The sequence below is a fragment of the Thermobia domestica genome, chromosome 5 (genome assembly GCF_964235325.1).
Source record: "Thermobia domestica chromosome 5, izTheDome1.hap1.1, whole genome shotgun sequence".
NCBI classification, from domain to species: Eukaryota; Metazoa; Arthropoda; class Insecta; order Zygentoma; family Lepismatidae; genus Thermobia; species Thermobia domestica.
In genome coordinates, this window is record NC_137458.1 from 190,629,975 (window position 1) to 190,651,399 (window position 21,425).

Here is a 21,425-nt window from a genome sequence, read left to right on the forward strand (position 1 = left end):
CATTAGGAAATTCAGTGTAACTGGTAATGTTGCCGACAGACCACGGTCAGGTCCCCCACGAACCGCGACAGATGATGAGACATCCACAATGGTGCTTGCTGCGAGTGTAAAAAGTCCGAAGCGCAGCACAAGACAACTATCAGCGATAACAGGCGTACCATGTGCTTCCGTGATGCGGTTTCTTCATACGAACAAGTGCCATCCCTTCAGGATGCAGCTTGTCCACAACCTTTCAGAGGATGATCCAGACCGGCGCTTGGAATTCGGCAATTGGGCTTTGTCACAATATGACGGAGACCCGCATTTCCCAACCAACGTTCTCTTCACGGACGTGACAAACTTTATTTGAATGGGGAAGTGAATCGCCAGAACATGCGATATTGGTCGGATGCAAACCCACATGCAATCAATCTCTGCAAGAGGGTTACCCCTGTTTATATCATGGTGTGGTGTGGCATATGGAACACGTTGATCATAGGACCCCTATTCGTTCCTGGTACCCTAAATGATGTCCGATATCTGGACATGTTACAGGACTTGGGATTTCCGTTGCTTTTCCTCCCTGATGCCGCCTTGCCGCGATATTGTGAGCAAGATGGTGCTATGCGCTGCCTGTGCGGGAATGCTTGGATCTGCATTTTCCTGGACGTTGGATCGGTCGCCAAGGCCCTGTGGAGTGGCCAGCCCGGTCGCTGGACCTCACTCCCTTGGATTTTTTTATGGGGACACTTAAAACACCTGGTGTATCAGAAGATGATTCAGGATGTTGCACATCTAGAGGGACGTATTCAGGACGCCTGTGATAGCTTTGTTATTACGGGTTCAGGAGGACTTGAGTAAGAGATTCTGGTTGTGTTGGAAAGGACAGGCATCATGTGGAGCACATCCTGTAGATGGGACTTTGGGGCGACATAACTTTGGAACGGGACATGATAACGCATTTCTGCTTGCGGGACTACATTCCCCTGAAAAAATAAATGTGTTAATTGATGTATCACATGCCTATTTTCCCATTTAAAAAATAATAACCTGGATCCTAAATGACGTCCATCAAGATAGCCGCTATTCACCATGCATGCATCAATCGGTAGCTCCTTTATCCATGTCCGCCCTCCGCTAGTCAGATTTGCTTTAATCGTGTTTGTTTCCAAAATAATCCACTGTACTAAGACTTATGGACTCTGTGCAGGTATGTCAGTAAGTGTTTTGGTTATTGAAACAGATTTATTGTTACTGCGAGCTTTTATTAATCACTACCAACAGGTGTGAGTTCCTTCGTGGCCGCCCACGGAGGGAATGCTACTTTCCAAGTGCTCAGATTTACCTTATCTCTCATGCAGTTTATGTTTACCCTTTTAACTGGAAGTGATACGTAAATCCCCGGAAATTACACACAGATGGATCAAAAGGGGAAGAACACAGATGAATCTTTTAAGAGTGATGGCTGGAGGTCATCACTGCTTTCGACAACACAGTCATACATTGCTATTTCTAATTCAAATGTTTGTGAATGTGAAGACGAGTGGCCCGTACGGTTGAGCAGAGTTTTTAATTCTGTACGGCTTGTGAGATATCTGACAAGCGGAGGTTTTGTTATATGCATAGAGCATATGTTTAGAGCATTTGTTTTGACATCAACTATGGTACACCTGAAAAAGCTGAACAAACATCTTGCGTTAAAAATTTGGCGACACGGGTTTCCGAAGACTTGGACCTGTATTACTTGCAGCTATAAGAATAAATATAAACAAAAAATGGAGATAAGTCAAGTCTAAACTCCTGGAATGTAGCAATTTTGCCGTTGGCAGCTAGGAAAGAACTGACTATTGTCTATGTAATTAACAAAATCTCGCTGTAACAATTTCATTTCATTTTATTTATTTACTCCATCTAATGAGTACATGGTATTTGGAGGGTTCAGTTCACATGTACATAGTATTTATGTAAGATTATAAAAGAAACATAATATGATTTACAGAAGTGAATATACATATAAATAAAATAATTTACATTGTTATACGTATATTTCTAGATATTCTTTAACACCATAAAATTCTTTCTCTATTAGATACGTTTTTAAGTTTTGTTTAAATTTATTTAGGTTTTTATCTGTTTTTATGTGATAGGGCGAAACATTGAATATTTTATTTGCCATATGCCTGGGGCCCTGTTGTACCAGTGATAATCTAGTAAAGTAATACTTTTTGTTTTTATCTCTTGTATTGTAATGATGATCTTTTACTTCATCTTCATTTTGCGTTAGACTGAAAATGGATGCGTGCTATATATATATATAAATAGATGGAACTGTTAATATCCGTAATTTTTTAAAGTATGATTTGCAGCTTGTAGTGTAATGTAAGTTTGCAATGGTACGGATGGCCTCATTTTGTTTAATAAATATAGATTTGCTTTTAGTTTCGTTACCCCAAAATAGGATGCCATACTTTATGATAGAGTATATGGACCCATAGTAGATTTTTATTAAGCCTTTTAGAGTAAAAGTGTCTTTTAGCACTCTTAGAGCATATAGGCTCGAATGTAGTTTATGTATAGTTGCTTCAATATGACTACTCCATCTAAAGTGCTCATCTATTATAATGCCTAAAAATTTTGTTTTGTTGACTATCTGTATGGATGGGTCGTTTAGATTTATTGTGGATTTATTGATATTTTTATTGTGCTGAGTGGAAAAGTATATATTGTATTTTCGTATTGTTTAAAACCAACTGATTACTATTACACCAAAGGCGAAGTTCTTTTGTTATGTCATGTACATTGTTAACAAGATCTTTTGTATCTTTTCCTTTGATAATAACTGAAGTATCGTCAGCATAGTGTATAATTTTGGTATCTATATTCCTAGGTAGATCACTTATATATAGTAGAAACAGGAGTGAACCTATAGAGCGTCTCACCCTTAGATTGCAGTACAGGAGTAAATGGCAATGCTTTTCCTTATGCCCATTGTTGCCAAACTTAGCCTGAATTTTAGAATATATATATATATATATATTACTAGATATGGATAGATTATTGTATAACATTGTATTCTCTCTCAAATAATCTGTTTTTCCCATATCAAAAGGAATTTTCAAGTATTGAAATAAATTGAAACAGTAAAATCTTACTAATGGCAATTTTAACGTCGCGTTAAATATATCACGTCAATATAATATATATCGAGTTCGGACCTATAAGAGATTCGAAGTTGAAACTTAAACAGGTATTAACACCATATTTGGTGTCAATGTTGGAAAAGTTTACATTCAAAAACACTTTTCGAATTTTAAAATAAACAATAAAACGTAAGAGAAAGTGCGTACACTATTGCAATGCAATATCTAAAAAGTTGACTAGTGAGAAACTTTTTTTATTTTTCAGGTTAGATGGGGGTGCAAAGCGAGAAAAATTTTGAGAAATGACTAAAGTTATTTTTTTAAAAAAAATGCAGTCGATATCTTTCTTTATTTAGGTTTTATGACTTTTAGTGTTAAGAGTCAACTTTCCTAAGCGCGCGCACCTGACCAGAAGAAAGGCAGTGACAAATCTTGCGAATGTTATTTTCCTTATAATGTTTGTTTTAAAGTCACTGATATAGAGTTTTTTGCTATACCGATGAGTATTCACTGTTGATGCTATGCGAGCACGAATCTTCTCTTAACAGAAGCATGATCGCAAAATCGAATCCTGGACCACACCTACGAGAAACATTGCGTCAACTCCATTCAATCTTATGTTTCACTTACTTCGCTCGTTTCCCTTGATATAGGTCTATATATATATATGACTAACATGCAGACGTATAGTTTTTATTTTCTTTCTTCCAAGAATGACAAATTTCAATCGCGGGTGAATAGTAAGCAGTGAACACGAATCAGGATAGTAATTCAGTTAGCAATAACATAAATCACAAAAATGCAGTTGGAACTCAAAGAAAACCAACTTGGAGGAGGAAGAAGCACCAATATCTGATAATAATAAAACTCCTCACTCATTTGTGATGAAAACTTATTAGCTTTTGTAATTGATTTGTTTACAGTTCGCACTTGGTCTCTCTAATGTCCTTTCGAATGCTGAAAATTGGAATTCCATTGGAATGCTTTCGTTTCGTTTGGAATTCCATTTTTCTTATTTACTGTGGATACGCAGATGGAAAAAAAAAAAAAAACCGTTCATAAGAACTTCATGAGCTCACAAAACAGAATCAAAAGGTTCTTTGTTCCTTTCCCCCTATGTTTCTTTAGGGAGCATGAATGAAAAAAAAATATATTTTCGGAGGGTTTGATTATTCTGTGTGGTTTTGTTTCTTCGCCCAACTATCTGTACCTTGTTGGCTATCGCTAAACGTGATTTAAGGTCAGAACTTGTGCGTTTGTTTAGAACAGATATAATAGGGTATCTTTTCATTCTTCTGTTTCCAGTTTGATAATGTGTGTCTGAGGTGTCAGAAGTGAGTATAGAAACCAGGGCGATTCAGTTCCTATTCACCATTACATTTGTAGATTTTGAAATATTTAAAATATTTAATGTGTCGAGTGCAATGTTGTATTTACTGTATTGTTCGTCATGGAAAGTGAAGTGCGGAAAAGACGTTCAATTGGTAGCCTGCGTGGGAGAGCAGGTCAAATAGTGCCGAAAGTGTTTAAGTGGAAGCAGTGAAAGTGATTAAAAGGTATTTAGGATGCGTCTTTTCTCCTTTTGTTTTATATTTACAAATCTTTCGTTAATATTCACAAATGCAATTATAATTTCCTTTAACAAAAGAAACACTGACCAAAGCTTCAAACCCACTGTAATATGTAACAGTTTCGGATATCTAACATATCCTTCCTCAGACACTATAGAACATAAATGAAAATACAGACATAGTCATTATTATGAACAATTTTCTTTTAAAGTTCTTTTAACAGACATATATATAGTCATTGTTTCGAAAAAGTTTAAATTCTTTTAACAAAAATATATATAGTCATGGTTATAAAAAAAAGTTTAATTTCTATTTGCTCAGGCCTTCAGCCAATCCCTTAAGTCTCCGTGTTCACTTTCCAACCAATCCAGGCAATATATACAACAGAGATACTTCCACCACATTGAATATCTTATTCCCTGTTGATAATCACCTTGTATATTTTTGGCGCTTTGCTAATGAACACAATGCTAACTAAACTAAACTAAACTCCATGGCACAACAGCTCCGAAGGGTTATGGTCTGCCAGCGGACTTACTTCAAACTCGGGGATGCGTAATCAGCGCAACAGCACACGAGTCCTTAATGTCGGCTTTCTAGATCGGAGCCCGCCTCCTCTTAATTCAGGTAGCTCCCCAATTGTTTTCACGTTGCTGGGTCAACACTGAAATTTTTGAATGTCCCCACCGGGAATCAAACCCAGGATTATGTGCACCGTAGGCACGCACACCACCATTTAGCTAAACAATGCTAATCAGCGAAAATATTTTTAATTTCCAACCTTATTTGTATTTTGACAATTTGAAAGGGCGGGCCCCAAAACAGAAAAAATGGTACCAAAATTGCTAGTAATCTAAAATTTCACAATAATTCTTTCTCACACATAAGAATTGAATAGCAATATAAATATTCAAAACTTATTAATACACGGGTTCAGCAGGGGCCCCGGTGCGTTCCAAACTCTTGCGCTGTCGCTATTCTTTACTGAGCACCACTAAGTTATACAAATTTTATATTTTAGGTCTAAATTTCACAAGGTCACCACAATTGCTTTCTTTCAGAATTTCAACCAAATGTGTACCGCAAGGTAAGTTTACATTAATGCTTCTTAGAAGCACGAGTTAGTGCGAACAAGGTATAGCTTCGAAATAATTTTCACGCATCCTATGCGTGAATGCGATGGAATAGTATTTATAGCGTGTCTATTCGACATGTACCCTCGGAAACTATGCGAACTATACTTCAGCCCCAACCCCGCCATCCTCTGACGGAGGAAACTCTCTGTTTGCTTGGGGAGAAGAAGTGAATGACCTCAGCTGTGTTGCCAATTTGTCATTCAGTCGTTTGGTCTTGACGAGTGAAGATCGTAGTCTATTTAGAGTGGCTAACAAGACAGAGGACAGCAAAGTCCTTAAAATTCATTCTGGCAACGCTTCCGCATCTAACAATTGAAAGATCTCGGCCGTAGCAACTTGTTCCTCCTCTTTCGAGGGAGGTACAGGAAACCACATCGACAGCAGCGCCAGAAGGGGCACAGTTCAAATAGAAAGGCTCTAAATGTATATGAAAGTTTTTAATCCCAAACCAAAAATTTATCGTTTTGTTCCTGGGGACCCCAGAACTCGGGGCCCTTGGTGATTGCCGACCTGGCCAGACCGCCCGCCCCGATCATCCCGTCTCACGTTATTTTAACTAGTGCGTGCATATAATATGCTTTATGTTAGAATGGTGTCACGGTAAAATTTAAGTCGCTCAGGCAGCATTCTAAACTGCGTTGGAAATGTATCATATACTAATAAAATAAAATAAAAGTTAAATAATATAACAACTTACGATATACTAACACGAGTAAAGGAAGAGGAGAATACATTGAAGATCACATCATTCTTCGCATCATTGGTGTACTCAAACTGAGTCCTCTCAGCGGAAGACGTGACATCGGACTCACAAATAAAGGTCACGTTTGTGTGAATCAAGTTGCTGCTCGAGACATATGTGATAAAGTAGTACTGAATGTACTCAATATATCAGTGAAGTTTTAGGTGCAAAGCTCAAAGGATTTAGGAGATAGAACCAGTAGAACATCACATGGAAGTACATTTTATACTCGTAATACGTAGTCCTAAACATAAGAGAGAAGGCTTATACCTATCATTTCCTCTAAACTAGTTCATGTTCGTGTTTCCAGCATATTTAAGTGATGAAACACAAGAGAAAGTTGTTTGTTTTGCAAATCCGAAGTGATTTTGTTATTGCATTGAAAAGTTAACAATTAGTACAATCAATATGCAGTTCAGAAAAGGGTACATGCCTCGCACAAATACCCTGCTCACGGTGAGCACACCTGACAAACGCAACCAAGCCGCACTTGAAACATTTGTCGTTCATAATTCCGTCAAAGCAGTAATCGTAAGGAACAGTCCAACTTTCAGGATACTCATTCAAGTATCCAGCCTTATAAAAAGCGAATTGAACTATGTTCCGAAAACGAAAAGAAGTGAACTGGTAAATTGTGAACGACTGAAGTTATATGAACTGGACACGATGCTAAATATTCACGTCACTTCCTGTTATTGCTGTATCAGTGATGAAACGAACAAAAGCTTTGTATGAACGGAAGAAGTGAATATTCAGAGGCTGAATCATGCCATTACATCTACCAGGTATCAGCCGTTTGATCAATGCAAAGCCTTCAGGCACACTCTGTGACGACATACTGTGGTCTTTGTTTGCAGATCATGGATCAAGTAACAGGAGGATTTAGGACTTTCTTCCTATCACTTGGAATGCTTTTCTACATGGCGTGCGAATAGAAATAGATCCTGCTTGTTCATGTTCGCTGTTTTTCCAGCAAATGAGATAAACATTATATTAGCTGGATCGACTGGCTTTACTGCAAGGAACCTATCATTTGGTTCAAGCACTGGAACATACATGGGACGCAGAATTTCTCCTTCCATGGACACAGCCGGCATTAGCATGTAGGAATGAAATGTTGCACTCACATATCCGTTATTGTTGTGATCTTCACTTATCCTTTCTCCCTCAACGTCCGATACGAGTGCAATTTCTTCTCGAAACGACTTTGATCCACATTGAAGACATTGGCAGCTTGAATGTCATCAGTGATCATAAAATCACGTACAGAAATAGATTATAACATGTACTTCCATATGACGTTCTAGTGGCTGTATCTCCTAAATCCTTGAGCTTTGCACCTAAAACTTCCCTGATATATTAAGCACAGTTATTACTACTCTATCACATACGTCTCGTGCAGCAACTCGATTCAAGATAATGTGATAGGAGGAGTTTAAAAGTTCGCGTGGTACCAATCACAAGATAAAATAGCTGTGACGGGAGGAGAGGAAGAAAGTTATTGCTCTCATGGTTTCTTCAAAATAGGACCGAATATAAAGTTGTTGAGAAGGATGAAGAAAGTTACTGATGACATGATGTCTGGGAGTAGACGCCAACGTGTTTTGAAAGGTCACATTCGAAGGCATTGAATATTACAGAAATAATTTTAGTTATTATCATTGAAGAACGAGAAAGAGGAAAAGAGAAAAGAAAGAGAGAAGAAATAAGTGCTTTGTTTTGATTCATGTTTAAACTGAGAATGATGAAAGTTTCAGCAAAACTCCATTGTGTCATTAACATACGTTTTTGTGATTACAGAAATATATGTCGTAAATAGGATTTATAATTAAGAAATTTTATAGAAGTTAATATTTGTTTGTGACATGTTTACTCTGCTTGAAAAAAATACACTTTTCATACATTGCACTGCATTATGATGTCAATGGTATATATATATATGGTCTCTATGAATAAAATTAAATGCTTAAAATCCATGTACCCACCAAATCGGAATATGATTAATATAGCTTTGATTTATATGAAAAATGCATGTTTATAGTAACATGTGGAAACGTATTAAAATATTTTTTTCTTTCTGACGGACTTTGGGTAGGCTGTGTTGTATGTATTATGCAGAAAACTTAAATCAAGTGAAGACAGTTGTAAACTTACTAAATCCCAATGATGCAGCCGCTATTTATATGTTGCAAAAATGTTTCTCTACAAGTGGCATTGAGAACAAAATTAAGTACATACACAACCACTTCTGGAGGATACCTGAAATTATCAGACAGTCGGGATGCCATAAGAATGCTTTGCTGCATTTATTCTCCTTGTTGGCGAATTATCGCAGATTTTGTCCAGTGAAACTCACGTTGTTGCTAAAATATCATTAGATAAAGTTTGCCAAGTACTAGGCAAAAACCCGAAGTAGAAAAAATATGTCACTTTTCAAATACAGGGAGTCCATAAAGTCCTGCAGGAAAGTAAAACTCTGTAAGTTGGATACCGCTACGTTTAAGTGTATAAATTTTTGCGGTTGGAAGAAAGGAGGTTTAAAGTTTTGTTCTGGCCACAATGCTCGATGCTGGCAACAATGCTCGATGACGTTTGCGCTGGAAATCACGTGACTTAAGATGGCATCTATTAAAGAAAAGGCACAATGTGTTTTGTGGTTTGCGGAATTAAAATCGTGCGTTTCAGTACGGAGAAAGTTCCAAACAACGTATGGGAAACCACCCCCAGCAGAAACAAGTATCAAGAGGTGATACGAGAAGTTCAAAGAAACGGGAAGTGTGTCAGATATACCACGCAGTGGAAGGGCAGGAACGACTGACGATGTGATTCACACATTGCAGGACAGCGTAGCCAGGAGTCCAATGAAGTCGCTTAAACGTAGGTCATTGGAACTGGGAATACCGAAGTCAACGTTACACAAGATCGTACGCAATAATTTGAAGGTCCGGCCCCATAAGTTAAAATTTGTGCACGAGCTGATAGTGGAAGACTGTGGCATGAGAATGGAATTCTGTGAGTCAATGCTTACCTGCTTACAAGAAGATGGTGACCTTCTGTCTCGATTTCTGTTTTCAGATGAAGCGAGATTTCATGTGTCGGGAAAAGGGAACAGGCACAACTGCCGAATTTGGGGGGTGGAAAATCCACGTGAATTCGAGGAGCACAAGCGGGGTAGTCCCAAAGTCAATGTGTGATGTGCTGTTTCAATAGACCACATTATCTGCCCTTTTTTCTTCGAGGAAGAGATGGTAAATGATAACAATTATCTGAACATGCTACAGACATTCCTTTTGGAGGAACTTACTACGTTAGGCATCCTTAACGAGGTCCACATGCAACAGGATGGGACACCGCCGCACTATGTCCTTCAAGTTCGACAGTTTCTTAACGAAGAATTTAAGGAGAGATGGATTGGCCGAAGAGGACCCACACCTTGTCCTGCAAGATCACCAGATTTGTCGCCTTGTGATAGCTGGCTGTGGGGACACGTGAAGACTAAGGTGTATTCGCAGAACTGCACGATCTCAGAAAAAACTAACTGATGTGATTTTGAATATTCCAGACGAGCACCGCCAGCACGCAGTTCTTGGTTTCCCAAAAACACTGCAAGAGTGTTTGGACGTGAATGGTACACAATTAGAGGTTTGGCGATGAACCTTAACTAGCTGAAACAAAGCTTTGAACCTTTCTGTAAGTACATAAAAAAGTATTTGTTAATACATTACGTAGTTTCCAAGTTATAGAGTTTTACTTTCCTGCAGGACTTTATAGACTCCCTGTATACTTAACGATGAAAACATGGAGTTGGAAGAGGACCTAACACAGACAGACATTTGGTCTTTTTCATATGCATCAGTGACTTGTGCTGATTTTTTTTTTTTTTTTTTTTAGGAAAGGAACTTTTGGATCTACAAAACGTTTCTCACTGATAAATGCAGAGCGTGTGCAGAGGAAATCCTAAGGAACACGTTAATAGTTCACAGCAGAAGTCATTAAGATGATAAAGTTTTATAAGATCTTGAAATTTTATTTTCATAGTGTATATTTCTGTGCATATGTTAAAATTTTAATGCATATCTTTGATAGTTTTCGTGCATATTTGCAAGCATCGGAGTTTTTTGTACATGAGAATCCGGTCTCTAATGATTAAATAGTGCTTCTGAATAATACCTTATCAACACATTTCACCTTCTCTATATTTTTGCGAGTAGTGTTTGTATACGTGGAAAACTGCTCTTTATACATTGTGTTACGTCATACTAGAGGACACATTGGGCTTTCTTCTGGTTTGAGTATCTGTTTTTGTAAATGGTGTGCGATTCCGCTATTGTTACGTTACTGGATCCTGTAACAAACAAAGTAACAGTAATTATGTACACGAAAACTTGAATGTTACATGCAATTCAAGATAAAAATATGTTTTTTCTACGTGTCATATTTTGTGCCTTACAAATTAATGTTTGTAATTACTGAAAGAATTCTGGGACGCCTGGTATATATAATTATAAAGATAACCAAGAAAGTTCTGTCGCTTTTTGTGCAGGTCTTTGTTCAATTGGTCCTCACACCGTGTGAGTTGAATGCGAATGAGATAAGGCGAAGGTCAGTTGTTGGTGTGGGTGTATCCAACATACTACCTGGTTGAGGCAGTTGTTACGCCGTGAACTTGCATAAGGACACAGTGAACATGGGACTTTCACAGAGCGTCATAAGGGCGTGTATGCTGTACAAGTTCAAACTAGGGTCAAACGCCGCTGCAGCGGGATTGAAGATATGCCAGGCCTTTGGTGAGAGTGTCGTGACTACGCGGACAGTGCAGCAGTGGTCTAACAAGTTTAAGGAAGGTGACGAAGTACTCGAAGACGCTTGAATCCCACATCGTTTTAATATAGCCATAATGCTGAAAGGACGCGTAATATTGTATATTGCACAACGTGCAGGAAGACCAAGACATGTACAAAATGAAAATCTTCAGGCAGCAATTGAGGTGAACAGTTGCCAGACATGTGAGAAACTGCGATTACAATTCAGTGTGAGTGGAGAAAGCATTTGGCTGCATCTCCATCAACTTTGAAAGCACTACAAGTTGGATCAATGAGTCCCACATGCTTTGACTCCGGGTCAGAAGGCAACGTAAACAGACACCTGCGTTTCATTGCTGTCTTGTCTGAGGAAAGAAAAATTTCTGGACAGAGTGTTGATATGATGAGAAGTGTGTCCTGTACGAAGCTCCACGGCGCCGTCATCATTCGTTAGCATCCCATGAACTGGTGCCAAAACAGCCGAAACCATCACTGCACCAGAAGAAGGTCCTTCTGTGTGTTTAATGGACTGCTCGCGGCATCGTGCATCGGGAACTGCTACCAGCTGGTCAGAACATCAATGCAACTGTGTAGTGTCAGCAGTTGAGTTGTGTTCAAAAAACTCAAAACTTTGGAAGCACTTCTGAATCGTAAAAGTGGTCCTCCTGTTACAGAACACCTCTAAGCCCCAGGTAACTAGGATGACCCGAGACACCATTCTACTCCTTGGATGGGAAACACTATTTCATCCGCCATATTCCCCGGATATTGCACCGTCCGATTATCACATGTTCCATTCCTATGGCAATCACCTTCGAGGTCACCAGTTAAGATCCATAGTAGAGGTTCAAAATGCACTTGATACATTCTTCGCTTCACGGCCCAGCAATTTCTACCGCGATGGAATCCATGGCCTTGCAGAACAATGGCAGAAGGTCGTCAATGCTGATGGGGAATATGTTTGATCTTCCAGATACATCTTAGGTGACATATCGATGTTCGAAGGTGGTGGGTTAAAAAAGCGACAGAACTTTCTTGGTTACCTTTATAGGTATTCTGCCCGTTGAGAATGAGGATTTATAAATACGAATGAGGATTAATAAATATAAGCAATATATTGTTCCATGTGGTCGTCGGTGTTGACGTGATTTATGCTGTAAGATGCGGTTTTATTTGATCATACGATCATATTCTAACAATATTGCATATACTGGGCATTTCAAATGGTAAAAAGTTCATAGTAATGGTCTCTCTCAGAGAAAAGTGTGATGAACTTTTTACTTCATCTTCAGTATGAGCTTTCGTGAGTTGACAATAAAATCTTTGTTACGATTAGCAATTTTAGATGTACTTCAAGCTTCTTCACTTTGTGTTTCTGTGTAATACATTCGTATGTTAATTTTAGCGTGGAGACATGTATTTGACGAACATAGTGTTAACTGTAAATTGATCTTCCATATACACAGCGGCGTAGCGAGCATTACAAGATTGGGGGGGGGGATGAAACTTGAAATTGTCAAGTCTTGATTTTAAAAATGCCAAGTCTTGGTTTAAAAAAAAAAAAAACATAGCAAGTGTTTCGAAAATCTTAGTCTCACTTTTACCAACCCTGCGGAAAATTTTACAGGAATCTTATTTTCATATTCGTCCCATTCCGTGCCCCATCTGAGATACGAATACGAACAGCCCCCGTTTTCGAACAAAATTTCACACCTCAACTCAGAATCATTATCATCTCCCACGATGCACAACTGCTAATTTGACAACTTATGGCTAGTTTAGGTAATCTGCGCCAGTCAATTGTCACCAGAAATGCGCAGTTTGTTTTTCTCTTCTGTCCTCCAGTCTCCTCCCACTTCGATTTCATAATCTCGCACTCTGATGAAAAGTATTAAATACCGGCAAGAAAAATACTAAAAAAAATATATAACCTCCCTTTTAGGCGCCCCTCCAACCGCATGCCCGGGGCACGCTTCTCACTTGCTCCCCCATGAGCTACATAAGTAACATACAATGTTTCCGTAATGCTTTGACTTATAAATACTATAAAGAAAGGAAGAATTGCAATTTTTGTTTTACTTTCCGAAAGAAGCAACTACGTGATTAAAAATAAAGCAGGAAAGGCAACACATTTGTATGAAAATGAAGTGAAACACACACCGATGTATGCTTTCACCCAGCAGATGTATTGTTTGGCCCCCCAAAATGTGACTTTCGGAATCATGCACTTAGGTTCATAGCGGAAGCGACAGAATGACTTGACTCATCCATTGCAGCTTTCGTCCATCGGCGGCGGCCTCGTACATATGAGTTAGGGCGACAGACCATTCGCGAAGCGCCACCATGGTTGGCGCGAAACGTAATAAAATTTTCAAACGTAAACCCTGCTTTTCCTTGATTTTGAACACCTTTTATTACTTTTTCCTTCCATTTTATATATGTGCACTTTTCCTAACATGCGTAACATTATAGGATCACTTCCTAAAGCAGAAAGAGTATTTAAGTACATACTAGTAATATTCCAAATAATTTTCCTTTTTCTCTTTTTTTTTCTTTCATTCTCTTTTTTAATTTTTCTCCCCAATTTTGCGGCCCCTTTCTTCGGCACCCAGGGCTATCGCCCCCCGTTATGAAAGGCACTGATGATACCATTCCCAAAACACACTTTTGTTCAGTTCTCCCTACTCGAAAAGCCCTGTAAATAGAAAGTCTTACTGCAAAACAGAACTGAAATAAGCTATTCTTGTCCTCAATATTAATATGATCACCTTTTGTTTCAAAGCGAAAGGTTTATTCACACACAAAATATACACGGTTACACAATACAAAGTATATTCACTCTGGTATCAAAATCTGCTTCCCTTTGACATTTTACTATTAGGAAAAAAAAAAACAACTTAAATTTGTCAAATTTACATACTATACATAGTAAAAAGTTTATACTAATAAACCTGCCATGTTTTCTTTATGGGAATAGGGGACACCTTAGATCCCCTTCCCCCCAAACTTTCCAACACAATCCAATAAACTGTACCTCTGGTTATGAATAACAGTATAATAGGCCGCGGTGGCTCAGTGGTATAGCATTCACTTCTGGTGCATGGGGTCCTTGGTTCGATCCCAGCTCATTTTAAGTGAGCTTTGTAGTGAAAAAACACCGAGTGCGTGGGTTTCTCGTGGTTCTCCCGTTTCCTCACACTTTCTTCATTCCACCATTTCATTCATTTCTCATCATCACCGTTTCCTTTAGCCTAGCGGGTATTTATTTTTTTCAACAATATAATAGGCGGAAGTTCCCTAAGCTGCAGCTACTATTCTCTCGTCGTTCCCTGAAATTAACTTTGCGGACTGAAGATGTTTACAATCCAACTACAAAAAAAAAATCCTTAAAAACTTAAGATAATGTCTTATAAAAATGCTTTACAGAAAAACAATATGCAAACGGTTTAAATCAGTGACACGATCTACATTCAATATTCTTCGCGCGTTTAGCAATATTTATTTACATGGTAGTATTTGTCAAAATTACGTTTGTCAGTTTAATCTGATGAAAAGTTGATTTTTCTCCTTGTGTCGTGTATAATTGTCAGGACCAGATGTACATATTTCTGAGCCCTGGACCAAGCACAATTCTGTGCCCATAACCTCTCAAAAATAATTCTTGTTACTTTATTTAATGTCTCTCTGACGAAAAAGTCACTCATCTTTCCTGTGCTTGTACATGTAGAAACACTCAAAGCAATCTTACCTTCTTTTTTTATGTTGGAGAGTGTCCGAGTTTCCACCAGGCACAGTCACTCACATAAGTACCTGGACCCCTGACTGTTATAATTTCATTACTTGGGGTCCAGGTACTTATCTGGGTGACTGTACAATGGAAAAAGCACTGTGGCAAATTTCGCTCGCTATCAAGTCGGACAGGGTATTGTGATAACTTGCTCAAAACTGTTACATGCTACACTTTATTGTTCATTCACATTATCCCAGCCACTTCATTACTTTTCGAATAAGCTTATGTTGATAGCAGAAGTGGGATGGAATTAAAATGTGGGACATTTGCCTGTCCCGACTAAATTTATTGGGACGCGGGATTCTCGGGCCCAAAATCGAAACTGTCTCGTTTTTTACGGGACGTATGGCAGGCTTAATACTAACCAATCGCTGCCTTGTTCTTGTTTTATTAACATCAATTCTGCCAGTCACTACCTGTTGCCTTGTATACGCTCTTTTATCAAATACTTTTGCGTCCAATGCTCTACTTGCCACCGAAACGTCTCTTCTCTCTGTCTTTACATGCCAACTCTATTCTGTTTTCGTCAGTAGTACAATTCCTGATTTCCATTAAAGATTCTTCAAAATGTTTACGAATATCAAATGAACAAAAGTGAAGTGTAATCACTTGCAACAAGTAAAGAAACTTTAAACGAATATATCAATTTATTTCAAGATAGAGAACTACACAAAACTTATGCCAAGTATAAAAGAACTGATAATAATTTGCAGTAACTGGGTACCTAAGAAAATGTTAAACCGAATAAGTTAATTGAACAAAACGGCATTCTTCAAATTGCCAACTATGTATTTTAATTTGCCAACTTGTCAAGAAATTGAAAACTTTGGGAAGGGGGGAGGCTCGCCCTTTACCTCCCCCCCTTAACGACGCCCCTGCATATACACATGATACACAGAATAAAATGCTAAACTTCGTTGAAATGAACGAAGTAACCACCGAGTGCAACTCGAAAATTATTAAACTTTCCATTGCAGGCTTGGTCATCGCTTATAACACTAACTTTTCTGTAGTTACATGATATTATAGTGAAGGAGTGCTACTTCGTAAGGTAAGCATTGAATTAACTATTCTGTTAAATTGACATTGTAAAGAAAGATACAAGTTTAGGTTATTTATTGAGAAATGTTAACTGTCTTTGCAGGAAGGAAATGATTTTTCACCTAGCAATCTCACAACTGAAAGTAATCCAAATAAGCCAATCTGCCCTTTCTTTTCGAAGACTGGAGCCTGTAGATTCGGGGAAAGATGTTCAAGGTAAATTCTCGTTGTAGTTGCTAATGCAAATAATTTGGAGCATATACGGTTGAGTTGACTGGCTGTCGTCAAACTTCTAAAAATATGATTAAACGTAATTTAAAATTTTAGAAGTTACTTATTAGTGGGATATTTGAGAATAGTTATTCAATGAAATTAGAATTAATTCAATTCTTTTATATTGTACAATTACAGTTAAATAAGCTGAAATATAGGAGTATGTGAATTTCTCCGTTTCCAAGATCAGGTATTGTATGTGGAATCAATACAATTAACTTTAGAACATTCCTATTTATCGTAGTATAGCATCTTGTGTGCGTCACTCGTTTATCCTGATTTGAGGAGAAATCGCTCATACCGCAAGATTATAACTTTTTCCCGTCAATTTCATCCTTCCGTTGAGCTAGGTCTTTCATTGATTAAGTTTCATTTCTACTACTAACGGAAGTATAGATATGTAGCAGAAACAACAGGAAGCAGATAACAAGGAACGATATGTATTAAAGCTAATCGTTCCTGAAAATCTTCGCAGTATTGTATAGATTATATCTCATCTCGGAGCAAGAGGAGCAACATAGCATATTATAAGATCGGTTGTAAAAGATTTATCTTATCTACAATAAATGTTCCTTTCTATCACCAAATAGGAATCTTATGAAATGAGAGAAGCAGAAAAGTCAGAAGCATCAACAGTTTGAATTCACAGTGAGACTGCAGAATCTAAGTAAAAAGAATAGGGAAAGAAACTCTAGAAGTATCGTAGAAGTGGACTCATTCTGTAAAGAAAAAAATCCATTTGTTCAGAAACATTCACAGAAACCTCGGACCAGGACTGATAATTTGGCACAACTTCTGCAAAACAAAATGGACGTGAGATTTAGAAAATGGAATATTAAATGTCTTTATAGGGCAGGTGTGTTAAAATCCGTAACGATTGACGTAGACAAATACAGGACAGACCTTGTAGTGGTTGAGGAAGTTACGTGGGGAGGAAATGGAATCGTGAATTCCGGAAATTTTACCTTGTTTTACGGGGAAAAAAATAAAAATCACCAATTAGGAACAGGATTTTTCGTTCACAAACGAATGTCAGCAATTAAGCGGGTTGAATTTGTTACTGATAGACTTTCTTTTATTACTTTTAAGTGTTGATAGTTTGATATGAACTAATTATTTTAAATGTACATGTCCCAACGGAAAATAAAGATGACGATATAAAAAGCAATTTTTACGAAGAAGTGGAACAGATATTTGACCAACTACCGCGATTCCATATGAAAATTCCTTTAGCGAATGTCAATGCGAAGGTAAGACGAAAGGGCATTTTCAAACTGATCATGGGGAACGAAAGTCTCTGTATGAGGAAAGTTATGACAACGGTGTTACACTTGTAAACTTTGCAACATCCGAAAACCTTATTGTGAAAGACTACAAAATTCCCATATCACGACGTTCATAAATACATTTGGACCTCACCAGACGGAAAAACACATAATCAAATTGATCACGTTTTAGTAGATAGAAGAAGGCAATCTAGCATAATTGTTGTTCGGTCGTTTAGAGGGACTGACACTGATGACCACCTGGTAGTAGCGATAATAAGAGAGATTATCGTTGAATAAAGAAAATAATCAATGTCTGAAAACGGAAAGATTTAATTTAAAGAAATTAGAAGAGAGCCAGGTAAAAGAGGTATACCAGATTGAAGTTTCGAATAAGTTCTTGGTTTTAGAAAATTCGGAGTCCACTAGTGTTGAGGATACTTGGGTTGAAAGTAAAGATAGCATTACAATTTCAGCAAAAGAAAAATTGGGACACGCGGAAATTGTAGGAACAAGGCATTGTTCCACCAAGAATGCATTAAACAGGCGAAATTCCGTTGACTACATAATCCGAATGAAATAACTACACATAATTCCGTAGGCGTCAGACGGGAATCTTCCAAACTTTTAGAACAAAGAAACGCGACTGTTTGAAAGCTAAAATTAAGGAACTTTAAGATAATAGTTTAAAAAAAAACTTGGGGCATGTATAAAGAGATCAACGAATTTAAGAAAGGCTATCAACCTCGTGCTTAAAGAAAGGCTATTAAAAAAAGCTGACGGAACAGTTCTCACAGATATAGATAACATCTTAAATAGATGGAAAGATTTCTTTGACGATTTGCTTAACACGCAGCCAAACCTAATGTGCGTAAAGCAAGGGAAATACATACCGCAGAACCGTATATTCCAGAACCTAACCGAATAGAAGTAGAAATCGCTATAAAGAAATTAAAGACAAATCTCCCGGTGTGGACGAAATTCTGGATGAGTTAATTTTAGCTGGAGACGGAAAATTGTGGAACAAGATACACAACCGGAAGAAGGAAGAATTGTCACAAGAGTAGAAAGAGTTAATCATTGTTCCAATTCAGAAGAAAGGTGACGAAACTGACTGTAATAATTATCGAGGCATTTCTCTTCTGTCAACATTCTATAAAATCCTTTCAAACATTGTATTAGCAAGATTGAACCCATTCCCAGATGAAATTATTGGAGACTATCAGTTCAGATTTAGACAGAATCAATCAACTATCGACTAAATATTTACAATTTGACAAATACTCGAAAAGAGCTGGAAATAGGATACGCTGGTATATAAACTTATTGACTTTAGAAAGACTTAGGACTCGGTTAGGAGAGAAACGTTATACAACATTCGTACAGAATGTAGAATACCGAAAAAGCTAATTAGATTAATTAAGGTATGTTTAAACGAATCCCAAAGTAAGGTGCGGGTAGGAAAATTTTTGTCCATAAGCTTTCACGTCGAGAATGGTTTGAAACAAGGAGGTCCCTTTTCGTCATTAATATTCAAATTTGTCCTGGAATATGCTATATAGTTCAGTGCAATTAGAACAAAAAAGAGCAAAACCCGGACATAAAAAAAAAAAAAGCTGAAACCTTCTTTAAAATAATCATGATATTCTATTCTGCAACTTAGAGAAAGTTCCAAAAAATCCCACACCGGGTTTAGTCACTGTGGCCGCCATATTGAGTCACCTATTTCAAACACCAAAAGTTGTCATGTAAACCATAGCATTCGCTTTAACTGACTATAATACAGGTTGTAAACACAGCAGAGATATAAACTATACCTCGTTAAAAAGATATTTAACTAGTTGTTCTTATTGTGTGAAAATTGAGAAAATTTACATATTTCCGTAAGGAGAAAAAAGGAAATTCTACAAAACTTGTCAGAACAGAAGCAAAAATTCAGATTCTGGATCTTTTTTACGACATTGTAGGGAAAAGATACATAAAATATATACATAGTTTTTGGCTACATCCTTCTTACTGTTAGTAAAACATTAAAAATACATGTTAATATTTGCTAAACGCTAAATTTTTTTAGATTCATATAATGCATTAAACTCACTCTTAAACCATATTGTAAGATTTACATCTCTGCATCCACAAGTTTCCAGTGAAGTTATCAGAGGGTAGGTATTTGCAGTGCCTTCAACATTCTCTACAAACCTGGATATTGTTTGGAGAAAGGAAGAACAGGAAATTTCCGATAATTTGGAGGAAATTTATATATATCCTGTTTATTTCAAGAACGACATAACTTAAAAATCGCACTTATTCATTTATAAACAGGAAATGAAAGCTAATGTTGATGACTATCTCTGGTAAAAGTTTCACAGATGTGATTACAAAACTGGACGCTAGAGAGCACTTTGTGTCGTTCTTGCGCCTATTTGTTTTCATTGCGTTTCGAAACTTTAAACACTTCTCTTGAAAAGTTAAGAATTTTCAGTTACGTCGATGAAATAAACAGGCGATATATATATATAGATAGATATTAGGGTGGTCCAAATTTATATGGGGAAAAATAAATTTATTGTGTTTTTCAGATGTAAAGCATCACGGGCAGTAGCCCATGCTGTGCGATATTCCACGCGGTGTTGCTGGATTTCGGACTCCCCTTTCCCTTCTCGCTCTTCCTCTAGTTGAGATTATTACACATACATTGGCAACATTATTCACAATGTAAATATACTATTCCAGCAAACTCAAAGATTTTGGCTGTGTATCCTAGAAGTATATATAGCAACTGAATAACCTACCTATTAACTTATTCCAATGGAACTGCTAAACGTTCGTCTTCAACACTACTTTCACTATCGTCTATGTCAATTAATATTTCGCCATTGTCTGAATCTGACTCTTGTAAATTTTTTATTATGAGTTCCAAAAATTGTAAACACAAAAAATAATTCTTCGAGCTTCACTTCGTAGCACTTTTTTTTTTTTTTTTTTTTTTTAAAGAAAATTCCGCACTTGTACTCGGTTTCCTTAAAGACATTGTCAACTATGATTTTGGAGAACAAATGAACTACCACGAAAGAAAGCAACCTAGACACTGATAAATTCTGTTTATGCTAGAAGAGAAGTTGCGTTCCTACACACACAATCAGCTCCTTTGCTTCCATGTCTGTTCCTATAATAACATACTCTTATACTTGATGTAGGTCTCACAACAACAATCCATCTGATTCGTAAGCAACACGATATGGTCGAGTTTGTTTTGGGTTACAATAATTTATGACACCACTCAGACGCCTGGTGCTTTTGCATCCCTGCTAGAGGAGTAAAGAAGGAGTACGTAATTGGCCACACATACGTAAGGTATTGAAACGAACAAAAAAAAAATCATACTGCGTTTCTTCTGTCGAATAAGGAAGAATCTTGCATGAAGGCAATTTCAAAACAATATTACGAATGTCCCATACCTTCTGTTCTTCCACATGAGCTCCCGCCGGGAATCGAATATATATATATATATATATATATATATGAATCAAATTTGCAGAGGCTTGTTATTTAATTCGATCGCTTACTATTCTCAAGGGTGTAGAAACGGGGGAAAAGAGGGCCTTGACTTTCCAAACTATTTCCAGCCCCGAAATGAGGTTCATCTAGTATAGGTTTAGTAAACTTATTTAATAGTTAATGCAAAT

The 21,425-nt window shown here is 37.4% G+C and overlaps 1 protein-coding gene across 8 annotated transcripts in view; it reads left to right on the forward strand.

Annotated features, from left to right (window-relative positions):
* Positions 1-21,425, forward strand: part of LOC145686323 (U2 small nuclear ribonucleoprotein auxiliary factor 35 kDa subunit-related protein 2-like) — a 497,978-nt gene that overhangs the window by 293,893 nt on the left and 182,660 nt on the right. For all 8 annotated transcript variants that reach the window (XM_081759527.1, XM_081759529.1, XM_081759531.1 and 5 more), the window contains one exon: positions 16,305-16,417. In XM_081759527.1, the coding sequence (XP_081615653.1) occupies positions 16,305-16,417 (113 nt within the window). The remainder of the gene's footprint in view (positions 1-16,304; positions 16,418-21,425) is intronic.